This window comes from Protopterus annectens, chromosome 1.part2 (assembly GCF_019279795.1).
Source record: "Protopterus annectens isolate FY-2018-M chromosome 1.part2, PAN1.0, whole genome shotgun sequence".
NCBI lineage: Eukaryota > Metazoa > Chordata > Ceratodontiformes > Protopteridae > Protopterus > Protopterus annectens.
The window spans coordinates 213,651,534-213,668,908 of NC_056727.1; the positions used below are offsets into that span (position 1 = coordinate 213,651,534).

General features: G+C 43.6%; 1 protein-coding gene across 1 annotated transcript in view; it reads right to left on the reverse strand.

The window, feature by feature from the left end:
- Positions 1-17,375, reverse strand: part of VPS54 (VPS54 subunit of GARP complex) — a 1,876,392-nt gene that overhangs the window by 1,689,223 nt on the left and 169,794 nt on the right. The window contains exon 4 of the mRNA XM_044055553.1: positions 16,424-16,589. Within this exon, the coding sequence (XP_043911488.1) occupies positions 16,424-16,559 (136 nt within the window). The 5' untranslated portion in view covers positions 16,560-16,589. The remainder of the gene's footprint in view (positions 1-16,423; positions 16,590-17,375) is intronic.

Here is a 17,375-nt window from a genome sequence, read left to right on the forward strand (position 1 = left end):
CAGACTGGCCATCAGGGAAACCAGAGGCTTTGACAAACAAATCCTCCAATGCTGACAGCACTGGTGGGATGGGTTCTGAAAATTCCAGTTGTAACAACTGAAAATATTTTACGATGGACTGAGAACCCTCAGTGTTCTCCCACTGAAAACACTGGCACATTCTGGAAACAGTCTCAGCAAAACAGAATCCTCACAGAGAATTCAGATACCATGCTTGCCTCTGAATCTAAATAAGAAATCTGGTGAGAAAAACCTGCATCTGTCCTATCACATTCTACTACAGATTCAAAATCTTGAACCTCTTCAAGAAAAGATGAATCCCTTTTTCTTTTACCAGAAACCACCTTGTAGGAAGGTTCAACAGTCTGTACAAGACTCTGAGCCAGTCCGAACAAACTATTCCTGACTAGAGGAACTGGTGTAGAAGAAGATAAATTATTAGTTTCCTGTTTCCTTCTGACATGAAAGTTGGGACAAACAGGTTTATTAATGGAAGCAACAGCTTCTCCTGGGATGGACACAACATTCTAACAAAGCAGGGGTAATTTCTCTGCACCTTCTCCAAGGACAAGAGTGGCTCGCCTTCTTTCCCACTAAGGGGACCTCAACAGCCACAGAGGATGTGGTTAATCCCTGGTCCACAATATAGACAGCACCAGAGGGATCCAGAGAAAAAGAGCAGTGGTCTGAGGAACTAGTTTTGGCCACAGCAGTCACCCACCTGTGGCTAAGGCAAATTGCTAGCCTGCTGTGATGACAAAGGCTGTTTGGTTAACCTTTTCTCTGTCCAAGGGACTGGTAAGTTTGTTCCATGGTCAAGCCAAAAAAATGTTTTTTCCCCAGGGAAGCTAAGTAGCACAAGCCAGTAAAAAACAGTACGTACATAAAAGTAACTTTTTTTTTTACAATCAAAACAGTAAAAAGCACACAATTTAATTTACTTTTTGGGGCTAGCAAACAGTTTATCCACAGAGAATCTAGTTTTTTCTAAACAGTTCAAACGTTTAAACTGATAAGAACAAAAGTGTACTCCCCATTTCAAAGTACAGTCAAGTCGCACGACAATCAACAAAAACATTATCCTAGCTTAAAAATACTTTTAACAGGAAAGTAACTTTAAATAATAAAAAGATGAAGGTGGAAAGTTTCCCCTCCAAAGGGAACTTTATCTACCCAGCAATGAAACATTAACTAACCATCAAGCCTCAAAAGCCCAAAGAGGAGTTACTTCTTGGGTGCCCAGCCCTTCAGAGCTTTACTAAGCATGTCTTTTAGTCAGCTCTGCTCCAGCTGTATTGCATAACTGGGTGCGTAGAAGGTGCCCTGATGTTTTGGAAGCTGTCTGGCTGTTACAGCTTTGGCAAGATACAACCTCATATAGCTTAGGTTACTTCAGCAGTGATCAATATGATGAACATCCAAATGTTTTTTTATGCTGCCCTCTACACTGGAAATAAATCTATGTGCCTGAATCAAATTCTCCTCAACAAACTAAACACACCGTTAGAATTCTTTTACACATCAAAAAGTCATCCAATCATGGCAGCAACTTAAAGTAGCAGTTGATATTGAGAGGTCAAAACTTTCCTTATCAATTTTGGAATGTGTTACAATGTTTGAAATTGGTTTCTACAAATATTGCAGCTCATTCAAATATCAGCTGCACAGTCTACAGCAGGTAATTCAATTAATCAGCTGCACAAGAAATCAAGGATTTTTTTCCCCTGGAAAGGAGAAGACAGATTACAGCTCTTCCTGTCAATTCCTGGTAACATGAAAAGGTTTCTATCATCACTGGCTTCCTCGAAGTTTTATTTTTCTTCAAGTGGTTAAAACTTCTGGCCAAGAGGTGGTTATTTATTTTATTTTTTTTTTTGGAGGGGGGGGGTACTCAAAACACATTCTTTCCAGTCATTTCTCAGTCACAGGGGAAAAAGTCAAAACAATCAAAACCTACCTCAACTATTTCATTTTCCTGCAATTAAAGTTTCAGCATAGGGTTGCCACCTTTTCAAATGCTCAAAGTGGGACATTTTTTTGTAGAAATGTGAAATGTTGCAGTAAAAAACATACCCATGGCCAATGTAAAGGACAGAATTCCACATCTTTGCCAAAATAAAAGCTTATTCATTTAATATTTAAGTTGCTTACACTATTTCTTATAGTATTTAAGTGTTTCAAATACAAAATAACTGAATTACACCTACTAAAGAAAATTTTGGAAATATTTCTTGTCCTGAAATATCAGGACATTTGCCATTTTAGTGTTTTCAGCAGGACACAACTGCCCAAATGGGGACAGGTGGTAACTCTACTTCAGCACAAGATGTCAGACCTCCTGCAAGGCAATGGGGTGGTAAGAACACAATGCACTGCACCACCTAATCAAATCCATATTAAAATACACTATTCACACTCGAATAAAGAAATCACATTCTAAAATATGTAGGGTCTTTTTGTGGGGCTGAGGGGGTAATGTAATTGGTATCTAGCTCTGTGCTAAGGAAAGTACACCAAACGCTGCATTTCACAGATCAGTTATGGTAATGTGGGGGCTAAGTGCTGTTAGTGTTCTAAGTTTTATTACCTCATCAACCTGAATCCAATCCTCTCTAGCTTCAGAAAGGTTAACTACGTCTGCCTTGTATTTTGAATCACTACTCGTCACCTCTATCCTGGATATAAACAAGTGCCCTGAACCAATTTCTCCTTAAAACACAGTGAACTCAGCTTTAGATGCAAGTCTTTCACATACTGAAAGGACTAGATCCTATCAGGTTCACCAACAGTGAGCTCTGACTGATTTCATGTAATCAGTACCTGTGCTTTTCTTCACTTTTGATTACGCAACTACAATGCCATCTTTAAGGGGGGGGACACTTTTTTGGATCAGCATACTAGAACTATACAAGGTTTCCATTACATCTCAAGTGATGAAGCACTATTAACATTGTCAGAGAAATAATTCCAACACAAAAATGTTGATTTCTTTATACAAGCATTTCAGCAATATGCAAGATATAGCCAGTTACCTGTAAAAATCACTTTTTCTCCACAATGACCATAAAATTACTCATTTTACACAGACAACAGTACTTATTCATGCACTTTCCCAACTCGCCATTGGACACAATCTAACACCCTCCTAGCCTGCATCACATCTGCTTTGACCCTCGGTCTTCAGCTGCTGCTTCTCTCTAGTATTCACCACTAAATAATTCACATTTGATTTTCTACTCTACTAATATTATTTACAAATTGTCTGTGGGATTATCTACCTCCTGTGATTACCTTGTGTTTGTGAATTTCATCCGTTTTCATTTGTTTGTGAATCTTTTCACCCAGGCTGTGTCTGTAAATGGTCTATAGTGATCAGTGTGCTACCCCAGTAACCAAACTAAAATAGATAAAATAATTGAATACATATGAAATTCAGAATCATGACAAGCCACAGTTTATCCAAGCCACTAACATGCATAAAAAGAAGGAAACCAATCTTGGATGTGACATAGTGTGTATATACTGGAATGGACTGGTATCTACATACTATACAGTTTTATAAATATAAAATACATACACACATATATACATATATGGGTCTACTTCATAACATTGAAATTTCATAATGTTGAGTTTCATAACATTGAGACCAAACATCTAAATTTACCGAAAAAACACTGAAAAGTCAGAACACTAAAAGTGTGCTTCACAACACTGAAAACTACAATGCATATGTAATTAACATCCTCTCCACCTATAACACCTAACTAACAAAACACTTTCTACTACGTTTCTGCAGAGGGGGCAAGCCCCCCTGCACCCCCATAAATTAAATATACAAACTCCAAAATCACACTACAATGGAAAAAAGTTAATTTCCTAACCTCAGTGTGAGGTTAGGAAATTAACTTTTTTTCCAGTGTAGTGCGATCTTGAAGTTGGTATATTTAATTTACGGGGGAGTGTGGGGACAGAGTGCCCCGCAAGGGGGGTGCAGGGGGGCTTGCCCCCCCTGCAGAAACGTAGTAGAAAGTGTGTTTGTTAGTTAGGTGTTGCTGTAGGGGGTGGGGATCTTATTTACTTGTGCAATGTAGTTTTCAATGTTATGAAGCACACTTTCAATGTTTTTTTGTTTTCAATGTTTTGAATTTTCGATGTTATGGTCTCATTGTTATAAAAAAGAGGTTATGTCTTACCATAATGTTCCATCTGTGTTGCTGATCTTCATTCATTACTGATGGGGTTATCGGTTCCGTTCTCGGAACCCAGCCAGCCTCATACCAAGCTCACATCAGCCAAAAACTCTCAAGCCAAGATCCTACCCACAATGCTCTGCTCCCTGTTACCTCAGATCGAGTTTGCAAGTTGACAGACAAAAGTAGAGGCTACCTCTGGTCATAACAGACCTACAATAATGGAAAAAAGGAGCATATGAGATCCACCAGGAACCTCCAGAGGGGGATGGAGGGTGGGGAGTAATGAATGAACAATCAACAACAACACAGATGAAACATTATGGTAAGACATAACTTTAGATGTTTGGTCTGATGTTGTTAATCTTCGTTCATTCCTTACTGATGGGACAGAGTCCCAAGCTACCTGTATTCCTGGACGGCCCTCAAGGAAGGACATTCCTGAGCACCATGGAACCAAAAGAAGCTCTTCTTTTGGAGGCCAGATCCAATTTGTAATGAAGGATAAATGTATGGGGTTTGGCCCAAGTCGCAGCTGAGTAAATGTCATTGAGGGACGTCCTAGCATGGAAAGCTGCTGAAGCTGCCATAAACCTTGTAGAATGGGCTTTCACTTAGTGAGGCAAGGTGATGACGTTCTTGTTGTAGATGAACGTAATGCAATTTCTCAACCATGACGCCAATGTAACTTTAAAGACAGGATGACCTACCTTGGTCCAGAAAAGGCCAGAAATAGTTGGTCTGCTTTACGGGTGGATTTTGTTCTGTCCAAATAAAAATTATTTGCCTGTGAACATCTAGAGAGTGCAGGCAATACTCTCACTTGCTAGAATGATTATGAAAAAAATACTGGGAGGTCAACAGACTGGTTGATAGCCCTCTCTGACACTACTTTCGGTAAAAAGGAATAATTAGTTCTCAGTGAGACTCTATCCTTATGGAAAATAAGGTAGGGACGTTTGATGCATAAGGCTTGAAGTTCTGACAGACATCGGGCCGGTGTGATTGCAACCAGAAACAAAGTTTTCCAAGACAGATACTTTAGATCACAAAAAGATGCAGGTTCAAAGGGGGAGCTGTTAAGGCTTACAGAACCAAAGCCAAATCCCAAGGTTGTACTATTTCTCTAAAGGGAGGTTTTAGGTGAAAAACGCCCTTCAAGAAAGTCTTACAGAGTCTGTGTGACATGAGTGAAGAGTCCTGAAAGCCAATGTGGAAATTAGAAATGGCAGCTAAATGAACAAGAACAGTAGAGGCTGATACCCAGATTGAAAAAGATCTGATAAGTAATCTAATACCACCGAAACTGGGGCTGACAAGGGGTCCAATTGTTTGTTCACTGCCCATAACGTAAACCTTTTCCATTTGCTGAGATAGATTAGCCTGGTGGATGATTTATGACATGCAATAAAAATATTGTGCACAGGGGAGGAGAGGTTATCCTGCCGGGCAATCATTGGAAGTGGAGAAACCAAGCTGTCAGTTTCAGGTTTGTCCCCAAGGGGGATGGGGATCAGGGCAAAGTAGCTGCTGCACTTTTAGTTGATTGGAGAGGCAAACAGATCCCAGCAAGGCTGGCCCCAGTGGTTAAAAATTTTTGCAGATATCACAAGATTGAGGGAACCACTCGGGAGGTTGTAGAATGCACCTGCTCAATTTGTACTCTATCATGATGGAGCTCCCGGGAATGTGTGTTGCAATTAGAAAGCTGTTGGAAGCTATCACCCATTGCCATATTCTCAAGGCCTCTCGGCATAACTGATAAGATCTGGTGCCCCCTTGCTTGTTGATGTACCAGACTACTGACATGTTGTCCGACTGGATTGCAACAGTCCCTGACGGAAAGATCGAGTGGAATGCTTGCAATGCTAATAGCACCGCCCTCAGTTCCAGGACATTGATATGCAAATGGGCCTCTGTCTCCGACCAGGTGCCTTGGACTGAGTTTCCCTGACATAGCCCCACCTAACCTCATCAGGGAGGCGTCCGTGGTCACCGTGGCTTTTGGCTGATGGGGGCTGAAGGGGCGAGACCATTGTTTGGGATACTGAGATGTCCACCAGAGCAAATATTGCTTGCATCTCTGAGTTACACTTATCTGAAAAGAAAGGATGTTGTAGAGGGTACCACTGAAGAAGTCTCATGTGGAACCTGGCCAGAGGAACAATGGTGATCGAGGCTGCCATCGATCCCAAGAGTTGAAGTACAGACTGAGCAGAGGATTTGTGGTGACAGATTAGCGGCTGAACCTGTTGTCTTATTCTTTGAAGTCTGTGATCTGGAAGAGATGTTGTGCAATTCGTGTCCAACAGAACTTAGATGAATTTGAAGGATTGTGCCGGGGTAGTGTTGGACTTCTCCCAGTTTACATCGATTCCCAGGCACTGAGCTGTGAGAAGAGTGTAGTCTAGGGTTTCTTCCAGTAGACGCTTGGCGGGGGCAGTAAGGAGCCAGTCGTCTAGGTATGGAAATGCCTGGAATCTTTGAAGTCGCAGGTGAGAGATAATCACTGCCATGCATTTGGTGAACACACTGGGGGCTGTAGAGAGACCAAAGGTCAGTACTCAAAATTGGTACTGACTGGCTCCTATGCGGAAGTGGAGGCATCTGCTTGAGCGCTTGCCCACTTTTATATGGTAATATGCATCTTGAAGATCTACAGAGAACATCCAATTGTCTTCTTCCAGAAGAGGAAGGATAGACTGAACCGTGATCATCCAGAATTTCTCTGTTTTTACAAATTTGTCTATTGAGCTTAGATCCAGAATCAGTCTAGAGTCCCCTGTCTTTTTTGGCACTAAAAAGAACCTAGAGTAAAAAATGGATCCTACTTGGTCTGGGGGGACCGTTTGGATGACTCTTTTTGTAGCAGCTTTCGGATTTCGTGTACTGCTGCTTCCCTTTGACTGCGTGGGACGTCGGGGGTAAGACTCTGGGTGAAGTGGGACAGAGATGGAAGAGGATGCAGTAGCCTCTGGATATTATTCGTTGTACCCAGGAATCAGTGGTTATGTTTCTCCAGGCAGTGGGGTACAAGGACAAATGACCCCTGACCACTTTCAGACGTGAGCAGTCGGGCAACGCTTCAGGAGCGCTGGTAGGGTTGGCCAGGGAAAAGAATCGCTGGAACCCCAGTTTCACGGACCTCCCCTGCCCCGAAAGAAGCATCTTCCATTAGAGTTTCCCCCTTTGCCCCTAGGGAAGAACTCGGCACGTGTGTCATGGAAAGAGCCCTGTGACTTTCTGTGCCACATCTTCCCGCTCCTCTGATTTCTGGAGTACAATCGTTGATGCATGGAGTGTCAGACACCAATGGCAGACAGGGTCTTGCCAATTTGTTCACACCTTGCCAGCGTATCTTTAACCTTAGGGCCAAACAATGAAGCGGTCTCAACAGGGGCATTCATGAAGGAAGTCTTACAGGAGTCCGCGAAATTGCAAAGGCACATCCAGGCATGACGTTTCGTGACTATGCCTGCGCCTGCCGCTCTAGCTGCTCCTTCCACTGCGTGTAAAATGAGATGCATAGAAGAATTGGATATCGATTCTAGGGTCGCTATCCGAGAAGCTTCATTGTTGCACACCTCATCAGAAACCGCTCCTGCCAAGGTTTCAGAGAGTTGGTTGATAAGATCCCTCTGGAGCATAGCAAAGTGTGCAAAGTAGTTCAAGGACCTTACAGAGAAGGTCGATGAAGCAAACACATGCTTCCCGAGTCTATCACCTGGGACTCTCTGTTGGGTGGATGGACAGTCTGGCTCTCTTCTGCCAAGTCTTTTATGGTTGCAGCTGCTACGACGACCATGGCATCTACTAGAAGATCTTTGGACGAATGGGGATGCTCAGCTGGGGGAGATAAAATCTTGTCAGACCTCTAACGTATTGCTTCCTAGGTGTCAGGAGCCTTCCATGTATGCTGAACGATGAGCTGGACAAACTCATCGGCTTGTGATGTAACCTAGGAGTTAGGGGGCTGGGCACGAAAGGCCTGCAGGAGTATGGATTCCTGTGAGGAAGGGTTGGAGGACTTCCAGTTGCCCCTCTGTCTTAGGATCTCAAGGATGTCACCAAAGGGCACCTCATCAGAGGGTGACCGTGGGGACCCTTCCCCATCATCAAAGTCTGTATCTTCGGTCAAAGACTCCTCTGTGGAGTTCATGTGCTTCCTCTTGCACAAAGCCTTGCAAGGGACTTCCTCAGTGAGGAACTCGGGGGAAGATTGCAAAGAAGGGATCTCCTGAGGGGGAGAAACCTGAGGCCCTTGTGCCCGGGGTCCAATAGTTGCGGCTTGTGACAGCTGCGGCACAGAGAGGGGCAAGGACTCCGACAGGGAGGTTTTGCCAGCAGAGACATTTGCCATCTCCATGGCCTGGAAGGCCAGACTGCCTGAAGAGGGAAGGGAGCATGACAACCTCAGAACCGGGGTCATACCCCGGTCCGACGAGCCGACCCCCAGACCAGAAGTCTCAAAAGGATTGTGGAGCATGAGGGGAGGTGGATTCCTGGAGGGTGCCATAGAAAAAAATTGGCGTGGAACCAAGAATGCCTAACCCCACGGCACAGCCACTAGCCTGAGAAGGGCTCGGTGCCCAGTGCACATAGGGCCACAAGGTCGATTCAGGCTCCAAAGTGAGGTCCACGGTTTGTGTCAATGGAATGGATGCTGTCAGAGGATGGGGATTCAATGCTTCCCTGGAAGTCGAAGGAGGAGTGTAAGTTGGAGTCTGTTGAGAAATACTGTCAACTGCAAGAGCGAATGCAGCTTTAGACGCTTGAGAGTGTCCCCTGGCCACAAGCAACTGGTCAACAAGCTGCAACACATCCTGTTCTGAGAGACTCCTGGTCGACCTCAGAGAGACCTGATGAAGATTCTGGCCTGTCTAAAAAGGGGCTATACTGGTTTCCTGCAAACGAATCCAGGGAAGAACAGTACTAGGTCCTTGCTAGTTTGTGTGGTGCAGAGCCCAGAACAGAGGGTGTCTGCTCCAAGGAGAATGGTGTTGAGGTTATCTGCGCCGACAAAGGCAGCGCGCCATAGGAGTCAAGGATGTCGGCATCGTAAAGGGTGGTGTGTCAAATGTCTGCCCAGATGAATACGGTGCCATCGAGGAAGGTGTCTGCACCGGTAATGGTGCCGAAAAAGACTGCACTGGACAGCATATTGGTGCCAAAGGCATCTGCACCGTAGAGGGCACTATCCCGGAGGTTGACAGCATCGGCAAGGATGGAGCCGAAGGAGTCTGCACAAATGGTGCTGAAGGAGACTGTACCTGTAGAGACAGTGCCAAAAAAGGCTGCAATGAAACTGTCAGAGTTGTAAGTGTCTGCACCAGGAACTCCAGTGCTGGTAGCGATAAAGAGGACATAGCTGGAGTAAGAATCAACTGGGGCGGTGCAGAGGCTGGAGCCGAAAGGACCACAGACGGCAGCGCCGGGCTCGAAATTTTTACCTTTGTGTGAGTCGACTCCTTACAATTGCCAGAGGGAGATGAAGTGAGCGACCTGGAGGAGGAAGAAGCACGCCTCTTATGGGGTTTAGCAGGAGGAGGTGAGCCCTCCGACCCAGAGATAGTCTCGCAGAAAGGAGTTTTAAGAAGGCCTTTTAGAATTAATTTATTCTTCCTTTTATTGAGAGTCCTAGTCAAAAAATTTCTACAAATCCCACAAGGAGGGCCCACTGAAAGGTGGGAGACATTCAAGCAATAAACACATAAATCATGACCATCAGAAAGCGGTAACTTACAGCTGCATTCCGTACATTGTTTGAAACCAACACTACTTTTCTTATCTGACATAATGAAATGAAGGGAGAAGTATGACAATGCCAAGAGATTAAGAAAAACTACCCAGAAGGGTAAGAAAGGGAGATAAGAAGGATTACCAACGAAGGTAATGGAGAATTCCCTCAAAGGTAAGAAAAGGAAAATTACTATAGGGAGAGAGTCTCAAAGTTGCGATAGGGTAGGAAGATAGAGATAGTAACCAACAGAAAACTTTCTAAACTCTAACAATGGAAAAACTTTAAAAACTTGTTCACTTAGCAGAGAGAGAATGGCTTGACACGGCTGTACAGCAATGTGGCAAACGAATTCTGAGGTAATAGGGAGCAGGGCATTGTGGGTCAGATCTTGGCTTGAAAGGTTTTGGCTGACGTAAGCTTGGTATGAGGTTGGCTCGGTTCAGAGGATGGAACCGATAACCCCATCAAGTAAGGAATGAACGAAGATTAACATCATCAGATTACAATGTTATGAAGTGAACCCATATGGGTCCAGGACTGTTTACCAAATGCACAATTTACCAAAACACAAACGCTCATGCACAGTTTCGCGAAAGTGCTTTTTCACTGAAAATGTACCTTCATGAAACAGAAATGAAAAAAGTAAAAACATCGCAAAAGGGCTGTTGGTGAGATCGCGGGTACAGTGGGGATAAGGGAATATTCCCTTTTCCCCATTGTAGTGCGATCTTGGAGTGAGAATATAAAAGTAAGGGGGTGTGGGGCTGCAGGGGGGGCTTGCTCCCCTGCATAAACGTGATTAATGTTTTTTTTTTTTTTAAGTTTATGTTTTTTTTTTTTTAGCAATGTTTTGTGAAAGTGCATTTTCGGTGAAAAGCACTTTCGCGAAACTCTGCACGAAGGATTAGGAGAGGCTATAAGGCCCTGCAGAACTGCAGTGGCGAAGCCTGCTCTGGATTTAAGAGTAGAGAGGTAAATGGTAGTGCTTTGTAAAAGTGTGCACTGAACTCCAAGTTGCAGCCTCTAAAATGTCTTTGGTTGGTACTCCTCTGAGAAAGGCTGCTGAAGTGGCTGCTGCCCTGGTAGAATGAGGCCTAATGCCCTTGGGCACTGATTTGCCATGTTGTGAGTAGCAGAAACGAATGCAATGGCCTATCCATTTTGAAATGGTCTGTTTTGAGATAGGCTTTCCTTGAGATCCTGCAGCATATGCCACTAAAACTTGCTCAGTTTTTCTGAAAGCTTTAGTTCTGACCAAGTAGAAGCTTAGTTGTCTGTGCATGTCCAAGGAATGCAGAAGTCTCTCACCCTTATTCTATGCGTTTGGATAAAAGGTAGGTAAAATGAATGGTTTGGTTAAGGGCCACACTGGACACTACCTTAGGCATAAATGTTGGGTTCATCCTTAGAGAAATCCTGTCTGGATGGAAAATGATGAAAGGTTCCACAGCCATGAGTGCCTGTAACTCTGAAACTCGTCTTGCAGAGGATACTGCTAGGAGCCAAGCTGTTTTCCAAGATAAAAACTTTATATCAGCTGTATTGGCTGGCTCAAAAGGAGTCAGCTGTATTGGTTGGCTCAAAAGGCGGCAGTGTGAGTTTTTCCAAGACATAATTGAGGTCCCATGCAGGTATTGGGGCTCTCCTTGGAGGTCTTAGGTTTTTGGCCCCTCTGCGGTACTGCCTTAGCAAGGGATGGGAAAAAATAGGAGGTTCCGTATTGTAATGAGCTGAAATGGCAGAGGTATGAATTTTAATTGATGAAAAGGATTGGCCTTTGTCCAGCATCTCAGTTAGGTATTGTAAAATCTGAGGAATATTTGGTATAGATGTGTCAATTCCTTGTGCCTGGTTCCAAGCACAGAATCTTTTCCATTTTTCTGCATAAGATTTTCTGGTACTGGGCCTCCTGGCCTCCAAAATAACATCCATCACTGCTTTAGAGAGAGGTGTGTTTTGAATGGTTACATTATCCGCCATGCTGCCAGATTTAGGATCCTGAGTTGGCTGTGCAGAATAGGACTGTTTCGCTGGGTCGGTAAGGGAGGAATTAAAGGCAATGTCCAGGCTGGGCCTTGAGACAAGCTTTTTATGACTGGGTACCAGTGCTGGCGTGGCCAGTCTAGGGCAATCAGAATCATTCTTGGCTTCTCGTCTGACCTTTAGGAGTACCTTGGGGAGGAGAGGCAGAGGAGGAAAGGCATATACTGTTAGACTTTTCCAGCTGAATGACAGAGCATCCACTTTCCGTGCTTGCTTGTGACAAGTCCTTGTGCAGAATTTCTGTAGTTGGCAGTTGTGAGGGGAGGCAAACAGATCTATGTCTGGGCATCCCCAGTCCTTTGATATGCTGAAGACTTGTGGATCCAGTTTCCACTCGTGGGGATCCATGAGGTTTCTGCTTAGTTCCGTCTGCCAGAGTATTGTTCTTTCCTGGCAGGAATTGTGCTTGCAGGTGTACTTGATAAGTCAATGCTTTGTCCCACAGTCATGTCTTGTCTGCAGAGAGGATAGGAATGTGTGCCTCCCTGCTTGTTTATGTACCACATGACTGTAGTATTGTCCGTCCTTATCAGTAGCTGTCCTGGATGGAGTAGATCCTTGAAAGCTGTCAGGGCATTCTGAACATCTAGCATCTCTTTTTGATTGATATGTAGATGCATTTGGCTTGTGGACCATGTGCCCTGAATACATTTTCCTGCCATGTGCGCGCCCCAGGCATAATATGATGCATCTGTTGTTATTGACTGCCTGGCTGTGGGTAGAGTACATGGCTGTCCCTTGTTGAGGTGAGAGGCATGTGGCCACCATCGAAACTCCTTTTGCAGGCAAGGAATGAGGGTAATTAATGCTTCCAGGCTTTGACAATGTTGAGTCCAGACACTTTTTAGGTACCACTGAAGTTTCCTCATATGCAGTCTGGCATATGGAATTAGCATAATGCAGGATGCCATGAAGCCCAAAGCCTGCAGAATTTTTCTTGCAGATAACTGGGTCTTTGTTGCCAACATTTTGAAGTAAGAAGTTAGTTGCCTTTGTTTGTCTGGCGTGAGATAAGCCATCTGGGCAGTTGTATTTAAGCTTGCACCCAGGAATATTATCTCTTGAGAGGGTACTAGTTTTGATTTCTTTTCGTTTTCTGTGTACCCTAGGCAAATTAATAATCTTTTTACGAACGCCAGATGTAGAGTAGAGTGCCCTTGTTCTCTGCTTGTATAAGGCAGTCGTCCAAGTAAGGATATATTTGAATTCCTCTTTGTCTGCAAAATGCAATTACTGGTGCCAGGCATTTTGTGAAGACCCTGGGTGCAGTAGATAAGCCAAAGGGCAGTGCAGAGAATTGGTAGTGCATTGAGCCAGCTATGAATCTGAGGTATCTTCTGCAAGATTGTCCGATTGGGATATGCAGGTATACCTCTTTTAGGTCCAAAAGTTAAAAGCCAAGCCTTCTTGCCCAGCATGGGCAGAAGCTGCTGCAGAGTTGACATTTTGAATTATGGAACGTCCAGAAATGTGTTTAGAATAGACAGGTCCAGTATTGGTCTCCAGGCTTTGTCCTTTCTGGGTACCAAGAAAAGTCTTGAGTAAAATCCTTGTCCCTGCTCTTGCTGTGGTACTTGCTGAATGGCCCTCATGTTCATAAGGGACGAAACTTGTTTTTGTGCCTCTGCCCATTGATTGTGTGGCAGGTTTGGCATACCTTTTGCCTTTGGCAGGGTGTGAAAGTGGAACCAGTAGCCCTGGGACACTATATTCAATACCCATTTGTCCTGGGTGATCATGTGCCAATTTTGAGAGAAAAATGCTAGTTTTCCCCCTATGGGGGCTGCAAGAAGATAAGTGCTTGGTGCTGGCAGAGGCAAGTCATTGGGACCGTTTCCTGTATGGCTGTGCTTTGTCTTCTCCACTTTTGGAGGTAGAAGCGCCCCACTGTTTAGGCCTATATGAGCCCTGGGGCTGGGATCTGCCTCTGGGATGTCTGTATCTGCCTCTTTGTGGCCTTGTCCGACACTGGAAAGGACTAATTCTTTGTAGGCCAGCTCCTGCTAAATCTTGGTGGCTGAACCTGTAAAAAATCCTTTACTGTTTGCATAGATTTCGCTTTGTCCACCATTTTCTTCAAAACCTCCTCTGCTTTAACACCAAATAAAGTATCATGCTGTAATGGAGCATCTAATAATTTTTCTTTAGCATGATCAGGCAGATTTTGTTCCTTTAACCAAGCATGCCTCTTAATGACAGAACCCGTAACTGCGGCCCTGCAGGAGGCCTCCAGAGAATCAAAACCACATTGCAAAGTATGCTTTCCCACTTGTTCAGTTGCATGCAATAAATCCTGCATGTCCTTATTTTCTGCACAATCAGAATTGGCCAACATTTTCTGTTTAAACAGTGACATTAAATTTAATCATATGAAATTGACAATTCCCTCATAGCCAAAGTAGCAGAAGTGTAAACCCCCCCCCATCTGTCTAGTGCCCTTGAATCCCTGTCAGAAGGGATAGGGTGTTTTTGCAGTAGCGGTCTTAACCCCTTTGGGACCCTGAGAAATAGTTTCTGGGTCAGCAGCAGGGTTTTTATAAAGACATTTATGTGAATCTGGAACCCTGTAGTATCTCTGTCTGGTTTAACAGGAGCTGGAGGTAAGGAGTCTGAAGAAAGGCCGGACTCTGAAAATACATCATCTACAATGTCTAGCACAGGGGGAATAGCAAGAGGCCTGTGCTGAGGAAGTAATGAAAATCTCTAAGCCTTTTCTTTCATTCAGAGTAATCTTGGCTCTCCCAGTGGAAGTGCTCCCTCATTGTATGCAGGGTTTCCCCAAAAGAATAATCCTCAGGAGAAGAGGCTGAAGGAAAGGATTCTTCAGCATCAGAATCCTCATAGGGAGGAAGAGAGTATTCCTGTACAGAAAAGGAGTCAGAGAAAATGGAAACCTGATCTGAAGAGTCATAGTCTGTCTCCTGCCTAGGCCTCTTGTCAGGAGGGGGATGGGAACCCCTAATCAAGGTAATAAGGTCTTCGGCCATTTTGAGCATCTGTTTCTTAGGCATGGAAGTTTGTCCTGGGGAATGCTGTACTTGTTTCTTTGTCTTTAAAGCTGCTTTAGTCTTTGCTTCAGAAGCTGAAGTAGGCTTTACATATAGCTATGTAGGTCTGAAAACACCCTCAGAAGCTGATGCCTGCTCAGCGGCTCCGGACCCATCTGAGGGAATGATTTCCGAGTGTTCAATACCTTGAGTATCCAGAGGCCTAGCTGGCTCCACGTGGGAGTCGTCAGCTGCCTGTGGCTCTGAGGTAGTGGGGGTCAGGGGCTGCGAAACTGCCTCACTGAGAACCGACAAACTGGCTTAGCGGAAGCCTCATCGGTATTGGATCTTGGATGCCTGTCCTTCTCTTTTTCCTTCCGTTTTTTAGAAACTCTGGTCGTCGGCTGTTCTGACGACATTATATAATTGAATTTTCGGCCAAAGTAATGAAAAGCAAAATTAAACCGATGCTTAATAGTGCGTTGGTTGAATCTAGCACAAAACCGACAGCTAGCAATGTTATTGATCAGGGCCTAGGCAAGGAATACAGTAAGAAGGAATGAAAATCCTTATGAGGTATTTGCTTCCCATAAGAAATACAATTGTTAACTTTTTCCGACATCGGTCTGGAGCAAGAAAAAAAGTTTCCCCAATGGGGTACTTAGCTGTAATGAAGTCTTTGGATCTGAAATTCATCTGTGAAAATCTCAGGAGTCGGCCGACCGGCACTTGCAAACTGCTTTGGCACCGCGCAGCAAGAAAGACTGAAGAAAATGGCGTCAGCTGCATCTTTTATACCCCTGGCGCACTGACGTCAAGGAAGAGGCGACAGCAAACGATGTCGGACCTAGACTTTGGAATTCAGGCCGACTGCGGGTAGTCTGCCAGCAGGATAACCCAAGAGTAAAGACTGCAACAGTGAAACACGATGAACATCATGCAAACTAGAGAGAAATCATCCCAGCCTCAAAACCGCAGAAACAATCAAAACAAGAACAAAAATAGGAACACAACGTCAAAGCTTGTTTTTAATAAGAAAAAATGCAAAGCTTTCAAGCATACAAGTATGCATTGAGAAAGAGCTTTTGCTTGAAAGCTTTGCGTTTTGTCTCATTAAAAACAAGCTTTGACGTTGTGTTCCTAGTTTTGTTCTTGTTTTGGTGTCTCTCGTTACTTAGGAATACTTCAGTTCCTATACAATATTTTTTCTTCTTTGCTGTGCAGAAACAATCACTGTGAACACATCCATGTTAAAACATACGATTCATAACACACATACAAATGGATACAACATTTCTGAAACAGTCAATACCTTAATTGGTTTAATGTAGTTGCTTCCAACATTGTGGTAAGAAATAAACACAAAGATGTGTATTTCACGGTCCATAATGTATTAATAATTAAACATACACAGACATACATAAAATACTTGATGACTTAATTAACCATGAAATAAATACCTGTGGGTTCCTTAGGACATACATCTGGTAATGAACGCAAAAGTCTTAAGTGTTTTCCAGACTCCATTTCCTTCTTGAAGAAGTCATCACTGGTGTTCGTGTGAGGCACTGTCAACAAACGGTGGCTCGATGCCATTGCATAAAGGCATATCTTCAAATACACTAGCTGCATAACAAAAAATGAGATATGTACATTTAACAGTGAACTCATACCAATTTATTAGTAAGCTCATATTTCACTGTGCATCAAATCAATGGCCGACACCTACTATTTCTGCCCTTCCCATTTTACACAGAGGATGCTCCAAGTATTAATCACTCTCATCTGATACATACACAAAGCACCGGCAGGCACTGTCAGGGTGCATGTACGTAGTGCTGAATTTAGGATTTCGCGTTTAGCTTCTATTTTATCTCAGCTTTCCTTGAAGTGTTCATATACCAACAAGTCCACATCTCTGATAACGTCAATCTTCTTATCATGCCTTTGATATTACAGTAGTGCTCATTTTTAAAAAAATATATATCATAACATTGTACATCTCCTTCCAGTAAATATGCAAGGTAGCCATTGAATCTTTAATGTGTTCCATTTTTCTCTTGAAATTCTACGAAAATATTGTCTTGGAGCACTGTACTACTTCTAGTACAATTCACTGAAAAAAATACATTCAAATAATTTACTTTTTCATAAAGACCCTTCTTGTTTTGGCAGTCCAAATCACAAGTCTTTGATCTTGCAGTTTGCAACTCCAGCAAATATCTAACTAAAATGACCAACTACCACACTGGGTGCAAACAACTACAGAGAAAAAGGTAAGAGGGAAGAGGCCATGCAGAAGTTTGAACTGCAGGCTAGATTAACATCTAGAGAGGATTAATATCAGAGCATAGGCAGAGAGAAAGGACGAGGGAGGTGCTAAATGAATGACCATTTCTTGCATATTTTTTA